Source organism: Mustela nigripes, unplaced genomic scaffold, assembly GCF_022355385.1.
Source record: "Mustela nigripes isolate SB6536 unplaced genomic scaffold, MUSNIG.SB6536 HiC_scaffold_148, whole genome shotgun sequence".
Lineage (NCBI taxonomy): Eukaryota > Metazoa > Chordata > Mammalia > Carnivora > Mustelidae > Mustela > Mustela nigripes.
Genome location: NW_026739562.1, coordinates 10,095,015 through 10,117,319, shown reverse-complemented (window position 1 = coordinate 10,117,319; position 22,305 = coordinate 10,095,015). Strand labels below are relative to the sequence as shown.

Genomic DNA, 22,305 nt, shown 5'->3' with positions numbered 1-22,305 from the left:
AGATGGAAGCTACGCTTTTCATGATCAGCATTCTGTAATGTACTTTTTGTTTTATTGCATCCCAGGTTTCTTTAAGAACAAAGTGATGAGTGATGCAGGGATTAAAAAAAAAAAGCATCCTTGAACTTTGACTTCCCTCCAAATAGACCTCTCAAACTTCCTGCCCCCACATCTTTTGTGTTCCCAAATCCTTTCTCAGTGAATGAAGAACTTGATCCCAAAGACCTGAGACAAACCCCAGGTACTTGTTCCCTAGCTCTCCCCTCTCCTCTGCCCCCCCCCAATCCTGGGAAGGGCACCTCAGTTTGAAAGCATGGGAGAGCCCAGAGTGGTGACAGATACTGAGGGAAAGGCTCCACCCTCAGGGAAACGAATCGAGGAGTATAGGGTAGTGAAGTGGGGGTCCCATGGCCTGGGGTACCTAGCCGGGCCCTGGTGCTGAAAGAAAGGATACGGGTACCCCTGAAAAAAGAGACCCAGCAGCCTCAAAATCCTATCCTGGCCAGTAGTCCCTACTGAAGACCATTGCAGATGTATACTCAGACCACATGCTTCTCACGCCCCAGCTTCTGGGCAATGGGGCTGATCTGCACCTGGGTGGGTTTCAGGCACTACAGGAACATGTTCTCCAGGTTACCTCATATGGTGCTCCAGACTTGTTCACTTGCGCTTTCATTCCTACACAGGGGTCCCTGCTTTGTATATCTCCTGCAGATTTTTGTTGTTGTCAGCTTCCACCACCCACTTCTACAGCAGGGGCCACAGCGTACATGTGTTGTAGAAACTGAGCTGCTGAGGCTCAAAGGGTCAGATAAGATTATTTGGCGAAACACCTTCCCAAAAGAATCTTCAGGGTGAGCCCCACATGGGCCTGAGTATATATCCTAGAGTGATCCTCTTCTGCCTCAAGGGCTTGGCAAATTGTTTCACGTCTTTCAGCAGAACTTTGATGTCCTGGGACTCTGCAGGATTTAGCTCCAGCTTTTCCTCTGCTCAGGGAAAGAATCCTTGGAGCTGGCTTTCCACTTCAGCTCCTAGCTTGCCCTCCGCCTGAGAGGTCTCCAGGCTGCCTTGAAGCACCCACTCCACCTTAACCTCATGGCCACAGAATGCTGTCCTTCTGCAGAACTCATATGGCAGGGAGGCATAGGGGAACCCCCCAAAATTCGACATCTGACCTAAACCCTGATTCTATTCCTGACCCACCAGGAGGGTAACAGATGGTCAGCCAGGTGAGAGGGTCAACCCAGTAGGACTTTAGCGCTCCTGGCCCATCCAGTCCACTCCCGTCCCCTTGTGGATACAAGAATGCCAAGTCATTCCCCTGCCATGGGGAACAGAAGGAGCCCAAACCAAGGGGTCTGGAAAAATGAGGGCTCTCCAAGAGACTGTTCAACACCTCTCTCCCTCCCTCATCCCACACACTATCATAATGTACATAACTGTTGAATCACGATAGTATAAACCTGAAACCAGTATAATATTGTATGTCAGCTATATTTCAATTAAACATAAACCAATAGGGATCATTAGGGGTGCTTGGGTGGCTCACTGGGTTAAGCCTCTGCCTTCTACTCAGGTCATGATCTCAGGGTCCTGGGATCTAGCCCTGTATCGGGCTCTCTCTCACCCGGGAGCTTGCTTCCCCCTCTCTATCTCTGCCTGCCTCTCTGCCTACTTGTGATCTCTGTCTGCCAAATAAACAAATAAAATCTTTAAAAAAATCAATTAACAAAGCTATTATAAATTAAAATTTTATAAATTTTATTTCTAGAATTTACAAATATTTATTAATAAATATTAAAATAATAAATTTATAATTTGTTATAAATTAATAATATAATAATAAAAATAATAAAATTATTTTTATTTATAAAATTTTATAGATTTTTAAAAATTTCTATAGGAAAGCATTTACATACACATTGAAAGACTCACACATAAATATTTAAATTTACACTTGCATTTGTAAAGATTACCTGATGAGTTTAAAGATACAGATCAAGCAACTGCCTCTGGAGAAGAGAATTGGAAACAATGCTGAGAGTAAAACAGAACTTAATCTTACACTGTATCTCTTTTTGTAAGGCTTTCAATATTATTATTTTTATCTATTTTTGGCTATTACACTTCAATTTTTCTTATGTAAACTAAAAGTATTAATCTAAATATTTTTATGTAAAGCAACCAAAAATTAATAAGGAAAACTCTACATAGCATTATTTCAAATAATATAAAAAGGATAAACTTAACTGATTGAATCTAAAAAAAAATACTGTGTCAGAAAAAATGTTTTTAAAAAATTTTTAAATAACCAAAAATTACTGTAGTCATATAAAAATGTCCTCAGTGATTCATTACCTAGTATGAATTCCTTGCTATAGAGGCATCACACATTTCTAATTAGAGATTGACAAGGTGTTATGGACCTTACATTCTAGCCTCAAGGGAAATTTTTCACTTTAATAATAATTCACTTAAAATTCTTACAATAAAGGAAGTAAAAATCAAACTTAAGAGGACTTCTACAGTCCAAAGATATAGATCCTAAAGGCAAATAATTCTCTTCATGGTGAATGATACATTTATCTACTCAAAGATATAATATTTCTTCCCCAGAGCTTCTTCATAGCATTTGTCATCTCGGAATTTCTCAGAGTGTAGATCAGTGGGTTCAGCATGGGGGTTATGACTGTATAAAACACACTCAATGATTTGTCAGTGGGGAAGGTCTTAGCAGGTCTTGCATACATGAAAATACAAGGAACAAAGAAGAAGACCACCACAGTGATGTGAGAACCACAGGTCTGGAGGGCTTTCCACCTCCCTTCTGAACTAAGGTTCTTTAGAGAGTGCAAGATGACACCGTAAGAGATGAGCAAGAGCACAAACACAATACTGCATATCAGCCCTCCATTGGCCACCACTAACAGGCCAATGACATATGTGTCAGTACAGACAAGTTTCAATAAGGGATACATGTCACACAAAAAATGATCAATGACATTGGGGCCACAAAATGGGAGCCTATAAATAGTGCTAACTTGAATTACTGAATGCAGAAAACCTCCAACCCAGGACACTACCAGCAGCACAACACACACCCACTGCCTCATGATCACCAAGTAATGCAAGGGCTTGCAGATGGCCACATAGCGGTCATAGGCCATTGCCAACAGAAGAAAGACCTCTGATCCACCAAAAAAGTGTTCTGTTAATAGCTGAGTCATACAAGCATGGAAGGATATTGTATTTTCTGCAAACAACAAGTCTGAAATCAATCTGGGAGAAATAGAAGATGAATAAATGACATCCATAAATGATAAGCTAGCAAGAAAAAAGTACATAGGTGAGTCCAGGGACTTACTAACAGTTACAGTCACCACAATGAGCAGGTTTCCCACCACAGTCAAAATATAAAAGACTAAGAACATAACAAAAAGGATCTTTTGTTCCTTTGGATCCTGGGTGAGGCCCAAGAGGACAAAGTAAGTTACATTGCTATTTGGTTCCATCTATCTGCATTAGGAACTGACTTCTTTTATTAGAAGCAAGTGATCTACAAAAGAAAGGGGAAAATTTTAAATGCATTATAAGATTACTCTTTTTTGACTCATTCAATTAAAAGATTGTGGCAGAAGTACCTGTTTATGTCACATGTGTCATAGACATTGTGATTTCCAAGTTGAATAAGCCATGGTTTTCAACACTCAGTGATAACATACGTAATACTCACCAATGTAATAAGTGATACTATAAAAATAGTTGCACAGTGTGAAGGTCATAAGCAAACAGCAGTCAGAGAAGGCTTCCCAGAGGAAGCAACGCTTTAACTGAGTAGCAAAGGAAAACTGAAAGGACAAGAAAAGAAGGCAAGGGAATTCCTTGCAAAGATACACAGTTTATAAAGTCATAAAACTAAATACTTGAGGCCCCTTTAAGGTAACTGACATATTTGAAGTGAGTGGATCAAACTAGGAATGGAAGTTTGTGGCCCTGGATTGCATCTTTCCTGAGACTTCTTTCAGGAAGAAGTCCTGAAATTATACACATATTATATACATATTATATATTATACACATATCATTATATTATATATTATACACATATTATTATACACATATTATATATAAAAATACATATTATCTAGATAATATGTACATATTATACACATATTATATATTATATATAATATGTATATTATATATAAAAATACATATTATCTATCTATCTATCTATATAGATATAGATATAGATATAAATATAGATATCTCCAGAGTTGGAGACTATATATAGTCTCCAACTTTGAACATTTCCACTTGGATATTAATTCAGTACTTTTAAAACCAAATTTTTAGTTTTCATCAATAAACGTATTGTGTTTCCCATATAATTAAATGGTACCACCTCCCATATCATTGCTCAGACAAGAAATATCGCCATGTCCTTCATGCCATTCTTGCTCTTGTATCGCTTACTGATACCTTTAATAAATCTTATTCACCCCCTCTAAAATAGATCACTTACTTGATCATTCCCCTCCCCGCACCACTTCTGGTCCACTGCACTAGCCTCCCACAACATCCCTCCCCTTTCATTCTGGCTTCCATCAGTTTGTGGCCCTGATGCAGTCCAAATGATCCTTTTTAAATCTGATTCTGATCTGATAATGCCACTGCTCACAACAACTATAGGGGATTTCACTCACAGGCTCACAACTTAAGGAATCACATTTCTATTATAGTAACAGGAACTATAATCCTCATTTCATAGTTGAAAAACAGAGGCTTAAAACATCTAATTAATTTTTCCAAAGTCATTCATTTTTAAGTGATAAAGCTAGAATTGCAATCCAAGTTTGCTTTATCTAAAGTAATCTTTTACGGAATAAATATACTCACACAATTGCAATGCCTGGCTTCCACTATTTACTGTTATTCTTACCTTAGGTAGGAAAGTCCACAATCTGAAGGAACACTTTTTACTCATTCACAGGAATATGGAATTCTTCTATCATCCAGTCTGACAGGAAAAGGTAAAAAGTTGCATTATTACTTGAGGACATATTTTATTTCATTCAACTGTCTGTTCGTTCTCTCCGTGGGGTCTTCTGGTTATTCAGACGTTTGCTTTTATTTGTACTGTAAAATACTTCCTAGGAAATCCAGGATCCACACAGAAATCAAAAATTTAGCAAATTAGAAGAATTTACCAAAAATACAAGGAATTCCTATTCTGAGATAAGGAGATAGCAACCAGACATTCCCGAGGGAGTCTTTTCTCAAGTAACTTCTCTCCTACTATTGTCTAAATGGAAAAAATACCATTCAGCTCTTTAGTCAACTTCATTCTGTCCTGTCAGTTTGCTCAGATTAGCTGACTTGATATTTTAAGAGACATTCTGTGCTTTTCTTTAGGTAATGCTGTAAGCCTAACAGAACCCCCCTAAAAAATATATATCAGTAGTTAGGAGCATAGCATCTTCTTCCCAACACAAGCAAAGATCACTGAACATTTTATGCCTTCTAACCAAACTCCTCATTAAGTTCTAGAATTGGGAAGTGTCCAAGACTAATTCTTACTTAATTAAATTCGCTGGGAATTTCCACAAAAACTTTAAAAATATCTTTAGGAGGAAGGTATTAAGTCAAATCACATAGTTAGGGTGATAAAAAATATATATATCCTTAGAGCCGTTGTAAGACTACCACCAATCAAGAATAAAATTTCAGCCCTGCCATGTTGTGTTAGGGAAAATTAATTTATCATGTCTTTCCCCACTTGTCATAGCAAGTTTTTCTTTCCTTTCATTTAATAGTCAATTTATGTTACCTTGCAGTTTGGATAGATGTTCTAGATATTTATTCACAGATTTAGACATAATAATTATTCAATTGTTATTTTTTTATTTTAAAATTTTTAATTTTAAATTTGGAGCACTTATTTACTGCCAAGAACCGTGCTATGAGTGAGGACACAGCAATTAATGAAATAAGCAAAAATTATGCAAAGGTCCTTCCTCCATGGACCTTATTTTCTCATAATAGAATCAGACAATAAATAAAGGAACAATTTAGCATACTATTCATAATCTTTTCAGTGCTAATAATAAGGAAAACAAGGTACTCAGGGAGAATTCTGCTATGAAGAAGATGATCACTGAAGGCCTTTTTTCAAAGATAATGTTTAATCTGAGATAGTTGCCAACATCAGAAACACTGTCACGGGGGGGTGGCTCTGTGGGTTGGGGCTTCTGCCTTCAGCTGGGGTCATGGTCAGGGGGCCTGCTTCCCTCCAATATCTGCCTGCCTCTCTGCCTACTTGTGATCTCTGTCAAACAAATAAATAAAATATTTAAAAAGAAAAAAAATAAAGAAACATAGTCACAGCTAGTAATTTTAAGTAAAAAGTAAGTGAAGTCACTTCACTGATGGCCTGATATACATGTAGAAATTGCTAAAAAATATCACAGGGATTTTTATTCCAATGCTTTTGGGAGAAGGAGGGGTGAGAGTGGGCACTCTCATCTTATTCCTGAGTGTGGTGGGAAAGCTTTCAACCTTTCCTTCTTGAGAGTGATGTTACACATGGATCTGTCATATATGGCCTTTTATGTTGAGGTACATTCCTTCTCTACCCAATTTGTTGAGAGGTTACTTTTTTAATGAAAATATATTGAATTTCTATGTTACCGGTGAATAGCCCAGAGAGGATTTGGGAAACAATTCCTTTTACGACAACATCAAAAATAATAAATATTTAAGAAAAAACATAAGTAAGGAGGCAAAAGTCTTCTACAGTCTTCAACAATAAAATGTTGCTGAAAGATAATCTGAAAGATACAAATAAATGGAAAGACTTTCATGGACTTATATAGTTCATGCCATTAAGATGTCAATGCTACCTAATCTGATCTATAGATTCAGTGTAATCCCTATAAACCCCCCATCAAAAAGGAAATGTTCTTTGAGAAATAGAAAAATCCATTAAAAAACTCACATGGAATGTCAAGGAACACAAACAGAGAAAATAATATTGGAAAGAAAAAAAAGGGAAAATAAAAAGAACAAAGTTGGAAAACTTCCTGGATGTAAAACTTACTACAAAGCTATGGTAATCAAAAGAGTGTGATATTGACATAAAAACAGACATAGTAATGGAACAAAATTCAGAGCCTAGAAATAAACCTTTGCATATATATTCAATGATTTTCAACAAAGATGTCAAGAGTAGTCATGGGGTAGAGACAGGTGGTTCAAAAAATGGTGCTGTGAAACTGGATAGCCAGTATAGACAGGAATGAAATTGAGCCCTTAATGCATATCATATGCAAAAATTAACTCAATATAGATCAAGATCTAAAATCTAGCTAAAACTATAAAACTCTTATAAGAAAACATAGAAGAGAAACTATGACCTTTGATTTGGCAATGATTCCAAAAACACAGACAAAAAGAAATATATAAATTGTACTTTATCAATATAAAGAACTTTTGTGCATCAAGCAACACCACCAACAATGTGAAACAACACATAAAAGTGAAGAAAATAATTGCAAATAATATATTTGATAAGGTATTAATATCCAGAGTATATAAGGAATTTCTGCATCTTAAAACACAATGAAGGGCACCTGGGGGGTGACTCAGTTGGTTGAGCATCTGCCTTAGGCTTGGCTCAGGTCTTGGACCCAGGCTTTTGGGATTGAGCCCTGCATCAGACTCCCTGCTCAGCGATGAGTCTGCTTCTTGCTCTGCCTCTTCCCTTAGTTTGTGTGAGCTCTCTCTCTCTCTCAAATAAATAAAAAAACTTTAAAGAAAAATAAATAAATAAATAAAATTAAAAATATAATGAAATAAACAACTAGATTAAAACAAAGAACTTGCATAGACATTTCTCAGAAGAAAATATATAAATGGCCTGTGGGCACAAGAAAAGATCTCAGTATCATTAATCATTAGAAAATGGATTTTAAAATCATAATGAAATATCACTTCAGACCAACACGATAACTATTAAAGAACACACACACACACATAAATGTAGGAGAGAATGTGGAATACCTGGAATAATTGTGCATTACTGTTGGGAATGTCAAATGATATTGCTCTATGGAAAATGTTATGGTAGTTCTCAAACACTTAAAGAATTATTGCATGATCTAGCAATTTCACGTCTAGGTATAGTCCCAAAGTAATGGAAATTAGGAATTCAGTCAAATATTTCTACACTCATTTTCATGGCACTATTCACAATAGCCAGTAAGAAGAAGCAACTAAAGCATTTACTAGCAGGTAACTGTATAAATAAAATGAGGTGTACACACACAGTGGAATACTATTAAGCCCTGAAATATGATGGAAATTCTGACACACACCAAAACATACTAACCTATAATAGATTCTGCTAAGTGAAATAAGGCAGTCACAAAAAGACAAGCACAGTCTGTTCCCACTTACACGATGTACTTAGCATATCAAATTCACAGAGCATATGTAGAACGGTGGTTGCCTAGGCCTCAGGGAGAGGGAATGGCAATTAGTATTTAATGGGTGTCTGGTTTCAGTTTGGGAAAATGAATAAGTACCAGAAACACATGGTGGTTATGTTATTAGAAAATAGTGAAGTAACTTAATGCCCCTGAACTATGAACATACAAATGGCTAAAACTGTACATTTGCCACATATAGTTTACCACAATTTAAAAGCTAAACTTAAAAACTAAGATAACTTCCATAAGCAGTATATGAAATATCTATAAAAATCAGTCAAGGAATTCGCAAAATAAAAGGATGTAAATTATGAGGTATCACAATCCCAGCTATGAAGATATACTACAAAGCTGTAGCAATGAGAACAGTATGTTACTGGCACAAAATTAGACACATAGTTCAATAGACAGAATAGAGAACATAGTTCAATAGACAGAATAGAGAACCCAGAAATAAACTCATGGTTATTGGAAGTTAATCTACAAGAAAGGAGGTAAGAATATGTTGTGAGGAAAAAACAGTCTCTTCAACAAATGGCACTGGAAAAACTGGACAGCAGCTACATGAAAAAGAATGAAACTGGACCACTTTCTTACACGATACACAAAAATAAACTCAAAATAGATTAAAGGCCTAAATGTGAAAACTGAAAACATAAAAACCTTAAAACAGAGCAATGGCAATACTGTCTATGGCATTAGCCACAGTTACATTTTTCTAGATATGTCTCCTTGATGAGGGAGCAGAAGACTAACTGAGGACAGGCAGAAGCTGACAGTCCACAGCCCACCACTCCATGGGATATATGTGACAGTCCTCAGGCATTCCTGGCTGCCCTAAAGGAAAAACAAAATAGTTTATAAAGATTACAATCCTGCAAGACATGAGTCTCCCTAAGTTTACAAAAATCTTAGCAATGTACAGGAACGAAACATTTCTATCAATGGTATAGCTTCAAGAAGTGAATGTAAATACAATTAAAGGTCCTCATAATCTGCAGCCCATTGACAGAAACTTGAAGCAGGTGAAGTGAAATTTTTGTTCCTCCAGGAAGCTCCCAACTCTTTTACTGTTAATGCCTTACTAGAAGGGAAAACAACTTTAATTTCACAAGGCCTCTGGTATCCTGTGAGTCTTCTTTAACATACAAAAATCCTTTTGAAACCACCTTTTTCCTTACCTCCCCCAACTCTGAAGTACATAATCAGCCACAGCTCACAAACCCTGGGCAGATTTTTCTCCTTATGGGTCCTGTCCACATGTTTTAATAAAACCACCTTTGCACCAGAGACATCTCAAGATTTCTTTCTTGACTGACAGCTCTGGAACTCACCCCACCAAATTTCACCTATATTCTAAAACCCGACCATCCTGAGGCAAAAGAAAGAAAACCATAAATAAACTACTGGTATTACATCAAAATAAAAATCTGCACAATGAAGAAAATAATGAACAAAACTAAAAGACAACGTAGGAATGAGAAAAGATATTTGCAAATGACGTATCTAATAATGGGTTAGTATCCAAAATACATAAAGAACTTATACAACTTAATGCCAAAAAAAAAAACCCACACACAAATAATCCAACTAAAAATAAGCAAAAAGCATGAACAGATATTTCTCCAAAGAAGACATAAAGATGGCCAACAAACAGATGGAAAGATGCTTAACATCACTCATCATCAGGGAAATCCAAATAAAAAATACAGTGAGATATCACCTCACACCTGTCAGAATGGCTAAAATCAAAACACAAGAAATAACAAGTGTTGGCAAGGATGTAAAGAAAAGGGAACTGTTGGTGAGAATGCAAACTGGTGCAACCACAGTGAAAAATAGCATGGAAGCTCTTTAAACAATTGAAAATAGAATTGTCATATGATCTAGTACTCCCACTACTGAGAATTCACCCAAAGAATATGAAAACACAATTTTTTGAAGATTTATTTAGTTCTTTATTTATTTGAGAGAAGGAGAGTAACAAGAGAGAGCATGAGCTAGGAGAGGGGGAGAAGCAGGATCCCTGCACCAGGGAACCTGACCCAAGGCTAGATCCCAGGACCCTGCATCATGACCTGAACCAAAGTTAGATGGGTAACTTGATTGAGCCACCCAGGCACCCCAACAAAAACACTAGTGTGTAAAGATAAATGCACCCCTAGGTTTTTTGCAACATTATTTACAATACCCAAATTATGGAACTTTCCATTGATTGATGAATGGATAAAGAAGTGGTATGTATACACAATGGAATATTATTCAGCCATAAAAAGGAATGAAATCTTGCTATTTGAAACAACACAGATGGATCTAGAGGTTATAATGCTAAATGAAATAAGTCAGTCAGAGAAAGACAAGTACCATATGATTTCACCCATGTGGAATTTATGAAAGAAAACAAATGAGCAATGGGGAAAAAAGAGATAAACAAAACAGACTCTTAAATATAGAGAATTGGTGGTTACCAAAGAGGAGGTGGGTGGGGTGATGGGTGAAATAGATGAAGGAAATCCATAATACACTTATTGAGATGAGCACTGAGTATTGCATAGAACTGTTGAACCACTACAGTGTACACCTGAAACTAATATAACACTAAATGTTAATTATACTGGAATTTCAAAAATACATACACAAAATAGGAAAAAAATTTTAGAGTACCACAAAAAAAGAACTAAGTTGATTTCACTGATAGGTTCATGATGTGAACACAAACTGTAGCATAATAGCTAGAGTATATGCAAAGACTACTGGCTTCAGAGACACCTGAGTAATTTTTCTAAAAGTAAATATGTCCTCCAACAACAAAACTGGTAAATTAAAATCTCCAGAGTTGTGTCCTGACAATCTGGATTTTATGAGAACTCGAATTCTCTCAGTATATTAAACTTTGACAGTCAATTCGACAATACATATATCTAAAATAGGGTATTTTTACTATGATAAATAATTTGTCCCTGATCCTTCCTCCAAGTGTCTATATGCTAAAATAAATACACTTTGGACAAATAGTATTCATGTGCCTCTGTAACATAGAAATTACCTTTTCTCTGTTCCATTTAAGAGACAAATTTATCTTATAAAGTTATGGATATCTCTTAAACTTACCATTTTTACCCTAAAACTTCCTCATGACATTTTTCACCTCCAAATTTCTGAGTCTGCAGGTTTAAGTTTAACAAAGGAGTTACCATGCTATACTACACAGCCACAGCTTTATCAGTGGAGAAGGTGGTGACTGGGTGCAAATATATAAATATTCAGGACACAATACTAAGACCACCACAGTGATGTGAGAGACACAGGTGGACACGGCTTTGTGTCTCCACTCCAAGCTACAGATATAATATAATAAACTTATTATATCAAGAGGAAAATTTTCACAGGCAGATGAATCCACTGTTGACATCAACAAAGAGACCAAGGGTATGAGTGTCCATACAAATGAGTTTCAACCAAGGGTTTACATCATGCATGAATGGTGTATGACAATAGAGCTGCACACAAGCAGCCACACTGTGAGGAGGACCTGAATGGTTGCAAGGACAAAGCTTCTAGTACATGTCTCCCCAAAGAAGCAGCCCTATCTCTGTCACTTGTAATGATTATATAGTACATGTGTTTGCAGATGGCCACATGGATAGTCAGCAAAGATGTCAGTCACACACTTCCTGAAAGAGATGGTTTTTATTATAGCAAAAGTGCCAAACAGCATTTCAGGGTCATGGATAAAAAACAGGAGATATCTAGAAGGCATAACTCATACAGGAAGAAAATGGAAGCAGTACCCAAGGTCATGAAAGATGACTTGTTAAATGAAAAGACCTGCTCATGGATAACAGTCTCAGTACTGAAAAGCTATAAACTCTTCTTAAATTAATCTTAAACTGAAACATCCTAAACATAATAACTGCCTTTGTTATGTAACTAAACCATGTTCAACTTTTTTTAACTTTTTTTAACATCTTTAATGTTAAACATTTATCTTATTTACATATAAACTTATTATTTTAAATTTGAATTTGACACAAAAAATGCAAGACTAATTATAAATCTGAAAAAGAACAGAAAAGAGACACCACTAGTCTCATCACATATCAATATGAGTTATATATATGAAACATATATTGTATCTCAATTGGGACTTGAATAAAGACATCAATAAAACAGAATAGTCCTAAATTGGATCCAAATACCAATGGGACATTAGAATATAATAGTCGGGATTTCACATCAATGGTAAAAAGATAATTATACAACTATTTAAAAGAACAACTAAAAATTAGAAAAAACATTCAATACCCAGTTAATCCCTATATCACAATAAATTCCCAATGAATCAACAATTTTAATATAAGACCAAAAGAAGTACTTAAAAATTAAGTACTAGAAATAGCTGAAGAATATTTTGCATGAAAGAAGTAAGGAAAGTTTTTTTAAGCAAAATACAAAGCAAAAAAACATTAAATGTAAAATGTAAGACAAAATATAGACTCTGGACTCTGGGAAACAAACTGACAGTTACAGAAAGGTGGGGGGAGGTGAGGTAGCCCAGGGATGGGTATTAAGGAGGGCATATGTTGTGATGAGCACTAGTGTTATACAAAACTCATGATTCACTGAACACTATATCAAAAACTAATAATGTACTACATGTTGGCCAACTGAACATACTAAAAAAAAAAGTAGTATACGAAAGTTAAAAATATCACATATATCTACTATAAAAAAGTTAAAATATCACAATTCAGAAAAATAATAATTATATATACAACAGTAAAAAGGATCATTTCTTTAGTACACAAATGACTCATAAAAATCAGCATGGGAAAGGTCAACAATTGAATGAAATAAGCTTTAATAGATGATCCACAGGAATAAAAAATACAAATCATGCTAAATATATGACAAGGTGCTCAAACTCAATTACACTAAAAGAATTTTGAAAAAAAGGATATAAAAATGAAATAAAATAATTTTAATCAGATTGTTCAAACAATTATATAATAAGGATTTTAAAGAAAAGGATTTTGATTAAAGCATAAAAATGAAATAAAATATTTCTAATCAGATTGTTCTATGCCTTAAGTATTTATAGGCATACATTTTTGAGAATGTGGATAGGAGGACTCTCAGATGCAGCAGTGTAGCTGTAAGTACCACCTCAAGGATGGCAGTTTGGCAATAAGTGTGAACAATGAGATTTAACTATGTGACCATTGATTGACTCAAATACATATAGCAACAACTGTACTCCTAGGAACTCATCTTTGCACATATTCAAAAATATATATGTATTGCAAAATTGTTTGTCATACTGAAAGTTTAGGATCCAAAGAGAAATGCATACATTAATTTCAGTATATATTTATAAGGAAGTATTACCAAGTACAAGAAAAACTAGATTTAGATCTGTATAGAATGGTATGGAATGTCTTCAATGTTGCAGGTGATTTCACTTCTACTGAAAATCTAAAATAAAAAAAATGGAAACAAAAACAGACTCAAATACAGAGAACAAACTGATGATTGGAAAAGGGGAGGTGTTGAGGGGATCAGCAAAATAGGTGAAGGTGATTAAGAGGTACAAACTTCCAGTTATAAAATATTCAAGCCAAACGATATAGTGCAGCATAGGAAATATAATAAATGCTGTCCTAATACCTTTGTATGGTGACAGATGGTGACTATGCTTATCACGGTGAGCATTCTGTCATCTGTATAATTGTCAGAGCACTATGTTACTTGAACCTAAGACAGTATGGCAAGTAAATTTCAATTAAAAACAAAAATAAAAAGTATATTAAAAAATCATAAAATTAAAAGTGTATTTAAAAGCAGATGTTGCATAAGCAACAAGCAGGGCATGATGTAATGAGCACTGGGTATAATATGCGGATTGATGAATAACTGAACTCTCCATCTGAAACTAATGACATACTATATGTTAATTAATTGAACTTAAATAAACTAATAAAGAAATATTTTTAAAGATGTTACATAGTAAAAGAAAACATTTACATACACAGAAAAAATACACATAGGTATAATTAAATGTACAGGCATTTGTAAAGATTATTACCTGACAAATTTTAAGAAACTGATGAAGTGACTGTCCCTGAGGAAGAGGACTAGAGACCATGCTGAGAAATAAGTAAGAAATTTATGCTACACCTTATCTTATTTTCTAAGATTCTCATTTTTGCTATTATTAGCTATTACACTTCAACTTTTCTTATATAAGGTAACTGAAATTTAACAAGGAGGCCATTCCATCCATGACTGAATATTTTAAATAGTGTAATAAAATATCTAAATGACAAGGATATAATTAAAAGGGTGCCTGGGTGTCTCAGTGCGTTTAGCCTCTGCCTTCAGCTCAGGTCTTGATCTCAGGGTCCTGGGATGGAGCCGTGCGTGGGGCTGTCTGCTCAGCAGAGAGCCTGCTTCCCCCTCTCTCTCTCTGCCTGCCTCTCTGCCTGCTTATGATCTCTGTCTGTCAAATAAGTAAATAAAATCTTTTAAAAAATTTAGTGCAATCTTATAAAAATTTCCTCACTAATGCATTACCTAGTTATGGATTCCTTGCTATGAAGGCATTACTCCATTCTAAGTGAAGTGATACGGAAGACATTATAGACCTTATATTCCAGCAGGGAAGAAAGCTTATTACAGTACAGTCATCTAGTCCATCCTTTAATCATAATTATCAGAAATTCTTTGAAGAAAGGAGAGTCAGAATCAGATATAAGAAGACCTCTGCATTCTAAGGAAATGAACCGTAATGCCAAATGACTCTCTTTGTGGTGGAAGATGTGATCATTTATTACAAGATATGATATTTCTTCCCCAGAGCTTCTTCATAGCATTTGTCATCTCAGAATTTCTCAGGGTGTAGATCAATGGGTTCAGCATGGGGGTTATGACTGTATAAAACACACTCAATGATTTGTCAATGGGGAAGGTCTTAGCAGGTCTTACATACATAAAAATACAAGGAACAAAGAAGAAGACCACCACAGTGATGTGAGAACCACAGGTCTGGAGGGCTTTCCGCCTCCCTTCTGAACTAAGATTCTTTAGAGAGTACAAGATGACACCGTAAGAGATGAGCAAGAGCACAAACACAATACTGCAGATCAGCCCTCCATTGGCTGCAACTAAGAGGCCAATGACATACGTGTCAGTACAGACAAGTTTCAATAAGGGATACATGTCACAGAAAAAATGATCAATGACATTGGGGCCACAAAATGGGAGCCTATAAATAGTGCTAACTTGAATTACTGAATGCAGAAAACCTCCAACCCAGGACACTACCAGCAGCACAACACACACCCACTGCCTCATGATCACCAAGTAATGCAAGGGCTTGCAGATGGCCACATAGCGGTCATAGGCCATCACCAGCAGAAGAAAGACCTCTGATCCACCAAAAAAGTGTTCTGTAAATAGCTGAATCATACAAGATTGGAAGGATATGATATTTTCCCCAAGGAACAAACTTGAAATCAGTTCAGGAGAAATAGAGGAGGAATAAATGACATCCATAAATGATAAGCTAGCAAGAAAAAAGTACATAGGTGATCCCAGGGTCTTACTGAAAGAAACCGTCACCACAATGAGCAGGTTGCCCACCATGGTCAAAATGTAGAAGAGCAAGAACATAACAAAAAGTACTTTCTGCTCCTTTGGATTCTGTGTGAGGCCCAAGAGGACAAAGTCAGTAACATTGTTCTTTGGTTCCATGCCTTGGCTCTCTCTATTCCTTATAGGTGCTGATTTAAGTTATCAGAAACAGCTTCCCTTAAAAAAAAAAAGGGGGGGGGAATGTTTATTATATTATAAACTTAATTTTTTATTTACTCAATAAACAATGCACATAGAAAATCTATTTATGTCAAACCTGTCATAACTGATATCACCCAGTTGAACACAAAATGGTTTCTTCCTCTCGGTGATTTCCTATATAGGGGACAGATCATTACATACCAGTTTAACAAGAGTCACTGTAAGTACATTCATGTAGACTAAGGGTTCCCTGTGCCAGAATACATAAATCAACATCGGATCTGGGAAGGCTTCCAGAGAAAGCAGTACTTGAGCTGAGTTTTTTTTTTTTTTTTTTTATTGTATTACGTGAGTTATACTTGAGCTGAGTTGTTTTTTTTGTTTTTTTTTTGTTGTTTTTTTTTTTTTTTTGTATTGCGTTAGCCACCATACAGTGTATCATTAATTTTTGGTATAGTATTCCAAGATTCATTGTTTACATAACACTCAGTGCTTTAGCTGAGTTTTGAAGGAAACATGAGAGAACAAGAGAGGACGAAAAGAAAATTCCATGAAAGATGCACCATGTAAAAGTCGTACATAAAGTGTAATTCCTAAGTGAAGAATCACTTAAGGTAACTTACATATGCAAAGTGGGAGAACAATTTATGAATGGCTCTCTGTATACAATTATGTAACTGACATTTCCAAATAGGCATCAATTAATTATTTATTAAGATAATCTTTTCATTTTCCACAATAAACCTATTCCTTCCTAAATGACCTCCATCTCATTATATGGTACAAAATATTTTTCATCACATTATATGTGTACAAAATACACACACTGTATGTGTGTTTATAATATATACACACCTATACATATATATATATCTACATTTATATATGCACATCTATATAGAATCACATTTAATGTACCACATTTTATCTTTACAGTAGCAAGTATTTTCATCCCCATTTTACATTTGAAGAAATGGGCTTAAAATATTTAATTTTCTTAAAGTCATACACCCTTCAGTAACAGAGATGGAATTAAAAACTAACGTCAATTGACTTCAGATCTCCTGTGATTCCAAAGAACTTTTCAACTTTTCAATTCTTATAAAATCAAGTTTATAATAATTTATTTATTTATAAGAATTTACTGCATAATAAAATAATTCACAAATTGAAAAACGTGGCTTCCACTATTACCCCTCAATGGCTTACTTTTTGAAGACTCGTTCACAGTCAGCAAGAGGACTTTTTAACTAACTCATAAAGACCTGGCAATGTCTCTTCCATTTGGTGTCACTACCAAGGACAAAAAGCTGCATTAGTCCTTATTGATATTTTTGGCTTCACATGACTATGTATGTCCATTTTCTACACAGAGGCCTGTAAGTACATCAGAAAATTGTTATTATTTATTGTAGATCTATTTAAAAGGAATTCCATGATGCAAACAGAAAAAACAAATATTCCACATTATTATTAATTAGAATAATAATAAATTATATGATAATATAATTATTATAATAATATTAGGGTAATTTATAAAGGCAGGCAAACCTATGTAACACAAGAAGTCAATAACAGGCTCTTTCAAAAGGGAAACTTTTCCCTAGAAATGAACTTATTTTTAGTACCCTCAAAAAAGAAAAATCACCATCCACATTTTGGAGCCATTTTATTCTGTTAGTATGGCAAAACTAATTGGACTGAGATCTTGAGAGGACATTCATGAAATCTACTCCTGAAAGAGTTGTAACAGTCCTGAAGAGAATAGTGTCTTATGCCCAGTAAAGACAAGTATCACAGGTCATTTTTCACCTTCTAACCAGATATATCATCGAGTCATACAATTTGGAGTATATCCAAGACTGACTCTTGCTTTATTTTATTCACTATGATTTTCCCCAAAATTTAAAAAATTTAAAAGAGCATCTGTATGTAAGGATACTTTCAGACCTATTACATTATGGAGAAGTTGGACAAGAACTACTGCTGAACTATACAGTCCCTGAAAAAGAAACCAGAACAAATTATGCAAAAAAGTTGGGACAACTATCCAAGGGGTAACATACATGTAATGGGAATACCAGGAAAAGAAGAAAAAAGTGAAAAGAACAGAAGCAGTATTTGAAGCAATATGACTGATCCCAAGTCTCTGGAAGCTCAGAGAACACCTCATAAGATGAATGTCAAACAAACAAAACACTATAGACGTATGTTATAATCAAACTTCAGAAAATCAAAATAAATTTTTAAATCATGAAAACAGCCAGAGGAAAAAAGTTCTTACCTGTAGAAGGGTGAGTATCTGACATTAAGCTCTTGTAGTGTAAGTGCTTGACATTAAGTTTTTGATTGCCGAAGCATCCACTTCAAAAGGCATCCGTCATGAATAAACATATTGCCAGCTTATGACACTGCTACTAGCAAATTAACAGGATAAGGAATTAAGTCACCTCCATTCATGAAGTTCCCTCTTTCAGAAAGCCCTGGGTAACTTCAATAAATGACCACTTGAATGACCCTGCTTCTCCTTTTCCATGCTCTAATTCCCACTCTTCTACTTTAGCCAATAAAGACTGAACCCACGAAACCCTAACTACCTCTCCACCACCTCCAGACCCTAATAAAGGCAGAGGACCAGGTCTGTGTTCTCCTGCTTTCTTTACTTGCAACCTGTGGTGTGGCACTCAGATATGCCATGCACCCTCTGGGACTAGTACATAATAAATCATACTTTGAAGTTCCCTGATTATTTCTACTGCAGTCAAGTGTATCCTGCAATCATAATAAGAACCACAAGAGCCAATCTAGCCACAACACCTCAGCAGGGGAAATGTTTGTGGGGATTTGCTACAAGTAATATGGGCCCAGGTGAGTGCCACAGGCATTCCTGGACAACATCATCACTATCAGTAGTTTGGGACCACCACAAGGAGCAAAGGCAAGGATTATATCCAGCTTTTCCTCAGAAACCATGGAGGAAAGAAGTGAATGGAGTGAAGTATTTAGTGTTGAGAGAAAAAACAAACACCAACCAAAATTTCTAGTACTCTGTGTATTATCCCTCAAAAGTGAAGAAGAAAAGTCAAACTCAGATCCAGAGTAGAACATTGGTTGCCAGGACCTGGAAACAGGAAAAGGGGAAGATTTTGATCAAAAACTACAAACTTCCAGCTTAAGATAAATAAAGTCAGGGTATCTAATAATTAGTATGGTAACATAGTTAACAATATTGTGTTATATATTTGAGAGTAGATCTTAAACATTCTCACCCAAAAAAAGTAATTATGTGTGGTGACCAATGCTTTAACTTACCTTTTTGTGGTAATAATTTCACAATATGTATGTATACCAAATCTCATTGTACATGTTAAACTTATAAAATATTATATGTCAGTTATATTTTAATCAAGTTGAGAAGAAAAAAAATCTATACCTGGATATTTCTAGCAACTTTATTCATAATTGTCAAAACATGAAAGCAACCAAGACACCTTTTGGTAGATGAGTGGATAAACAAGCTGTGGTACATCCAGACAATAAATATTATTCAGCTCTAAAAGAATGAGCTATTAAGTCAGGAAAAGACATAGCTGAAACTCAAATATGTATTACTAAGTGAAAGAAGCCAATCTCAAAAGGCTACATACTGAATGATTTCAATGACATGAAATTGTGGAAACTATGGAAATATGGAAAACTATGGAGACAGTGAAAATATCAGTGGCTATCAAGGAGTTAGGAGAGAGGGAAGGATGAACAGGCAATGCACAGAGCATTTTTAGGGCCATGAAACTACTCTTTATGATACTACTGATGGGTACATGTCATAATACATGTGTCCAAACCCATAGAAGGTACAGCACCAGGAGAGAACCCTAATGCAAAGTATGGACTTTGTGTGATAGTAATGTTTCAATATAAGTTCATCAGTTGTAACAAATGTACCACTGTCATATGAGAGGTCCATAGTGGGAGAAATTTGCATGTGTGGGAACAAGGATTATACAGGAACTCTCTGTACTTTCTTCTCAAATAACAAGAAGCTGAAAACATTCCTAAAAATAAAGTTTATTAGTTTTTTAAGGTGATGTGTTTCCAGTAAGAGGAAGCATGTAAGTGCATGTGGATAAGCTGGATGGCCTGGGGACCTGCATTAAGTGCCAAGGTCCAAACAGACAGAGATATGAGGTAAGATGGAATGAGTGTACCATTTTGAACTTATTTTGAACCTTATTTTAAATATCTCTAAGCCTCATTTTTTAGCTTTAAGAGAATAGTATGTACTTCTGGGAATTACAATGACCGGATGATATAATGTATGCAAAGTGCTTGATGCATGGTAGTACACAATATATTTGGGGGTGATTTTTTTAAAGGATTAGGGTCACTAAAGTAAGACAAGCATTTTGTTTCTTATTGAGGAAATCTTCCTCCTAATAAACAGCTCAAAGTTAGGGCAGAAGAGATATTTGGGAAGCGCCACTGCATCAAATGCTACACTATGCTAACGAAGAAGGTGAAAGACCATGCTGTCCATTTGTGTTTCTACTTCAGCACTAACCACAACTAAGCACAGCCCCTATTTGGGAAAAATAAATGATATGAATAACTGTATGGTATCAACAATTTTCCTGCTCTCAGCTTCCTTGTGGTCCTTGATTTTTGCTCTTCCCCCTAGATGTAGGACAGAGACTGGGACACCCTTAAATTCTGTGGAAATTAAAAACTATGGGAGAAATGAAATCCATTTTGTGACCTCCCATCTTCCACTGTGCACATCCAGAGTATGTGGCTGCCCAAATATCTCTTATAAGCATCCTGCACATGTTAGTTTCCAAAATATTATCCACTTTCCAATGTAAAATCCAAAGAACCTCATTTGCTTTCCCTGTCACCCTGTCACTTTGGTGCAGGCATGTGGTGGGTTCTGTCAACCAACAGTATGTGTGCAAGTCTTGGATTGGAAGTCGGTTATCTAGGTGGTTCCAAGCATCAGAGTGGCTCTCAGGTCAGTAATGTGTGTACCATCACAAGGCTGGCTGATCTTGATTACGGGACAGGCAGTAGCTCCCTTAGCATGCCAGTCCAGTCAGCTGTGCTTCTACAAGTACTTCCTGATAGCTCAGCCTAGAATCTGTGATTCCCACTCTTCCAAATAGCCATAAGTTATTTAATTGCATATTATACATCCCTTCTACTTAAGTTAGCTACAGAGATTCTGCATCATTAGCTAAGAACCCCAGCTGACCTACTAACTGATGTAAAATTCTCCATTTCAATTTATCACCAAGAATGAACAGTCACCAATTTCAGGAGCTCCCAGTTAACAAGGGTACCTTTACAAATGCATTTATTCTTAAGGGAGTTAAGTGGAGATGATGGCCTTTTATTTAGTAAGCATGTAGGAAGCATTTACTATGTGTCAAATCTACTCTAGTTGCTGGAAACACAGTAGTGAACAAAACAGCCAATGCATCTACTTTCATGGAACTTACATTCTAATTGGAAGAGAGAGAGAATAAATGAGTTAATCAGATAATCAGATGGTGAAGATGCTATAGAGAAGTTGTGAGTGATGTGACAAAATAACTCAGGGAGATAGAGAGTGGCTTTACAAGGTGGTTAAAGAAGACTTCTAATGAGGTGCAGCTGAGTTGCAGACTGAGTGGGGATAATGACCCAGGCATAGGAAGTCTAGAGGAAGATCACTGGGAATAAAGAACTAGTTCAAAGGCCTAAAGGCAAAAATGAGGCCATTGCAGCTGGAGCTAGTGAAAAAGGGAGAAAATAAAATGATAGGGTCAAAGAGATGTGCTTGAGTGGGACAACTGTACATAAATGTACCATTTAAGCAAATGCTTTCACATGGGAAAAAATTGTAGAAAATAAAGAAGCCATGAAGAGGCAAAGTGGAGATCAATGTCATTGACTATACCAAGTCCACCAAAGAAAGCATCTGCCAGAAAGCACACACAAGTTCTGGGGAAAGGTCACTGCTTGAGTACAGATGTTTTATTTCA

At 35.8% G+C, this 22,305-nt stretch overlaps 2 protein-coding genes and 1 pseudogene across 2 annotated transcripts; all 3 read right to left on the bottom strand.

Moving 5' to 3' along the window:
• Positions 1-300: 300 nt before the first annotated feature.
• Positions 301-1,440, bottom strand: LOC132008488 (POU domain, class 5, transcription factor 1-like; annotated as a pseudogene).
• Positions 1,441-2,585: 1,145 nt separating this feature from the next.
• On the bottom strand, positions 2,586-3,515 carry LOC132008375 (olfactory receptor 4A47-like). Its single transcript, XM_059386897.1, has one exon. The coding sequence runs from the start codon at positions 3,513-3,515 to the stop codon at positions 2,586-2,588; it is 930 nt and encodes a 309-aa protein (XP_059242880.1).
• An 11,798-nt stretch (positions 3,516-15,313) lies between these two features.
• LOC132008372 (olfactory receptor 4A47) lies at positions 15,314-16,249 on the bottom strand. Its single transcript, XM_059386889.1, has one exon. It carries the CDS (start codon positions 16,241-16,243, stop codon positions 15,314-15,316), a length of 930 nt encoding a protein of 309 aa, XP_059242872.1. The 5' UTR covers positions 16,244-16,249.
• Positions 16,250-22,305: the final 6,056 nt, after the last annotated feature.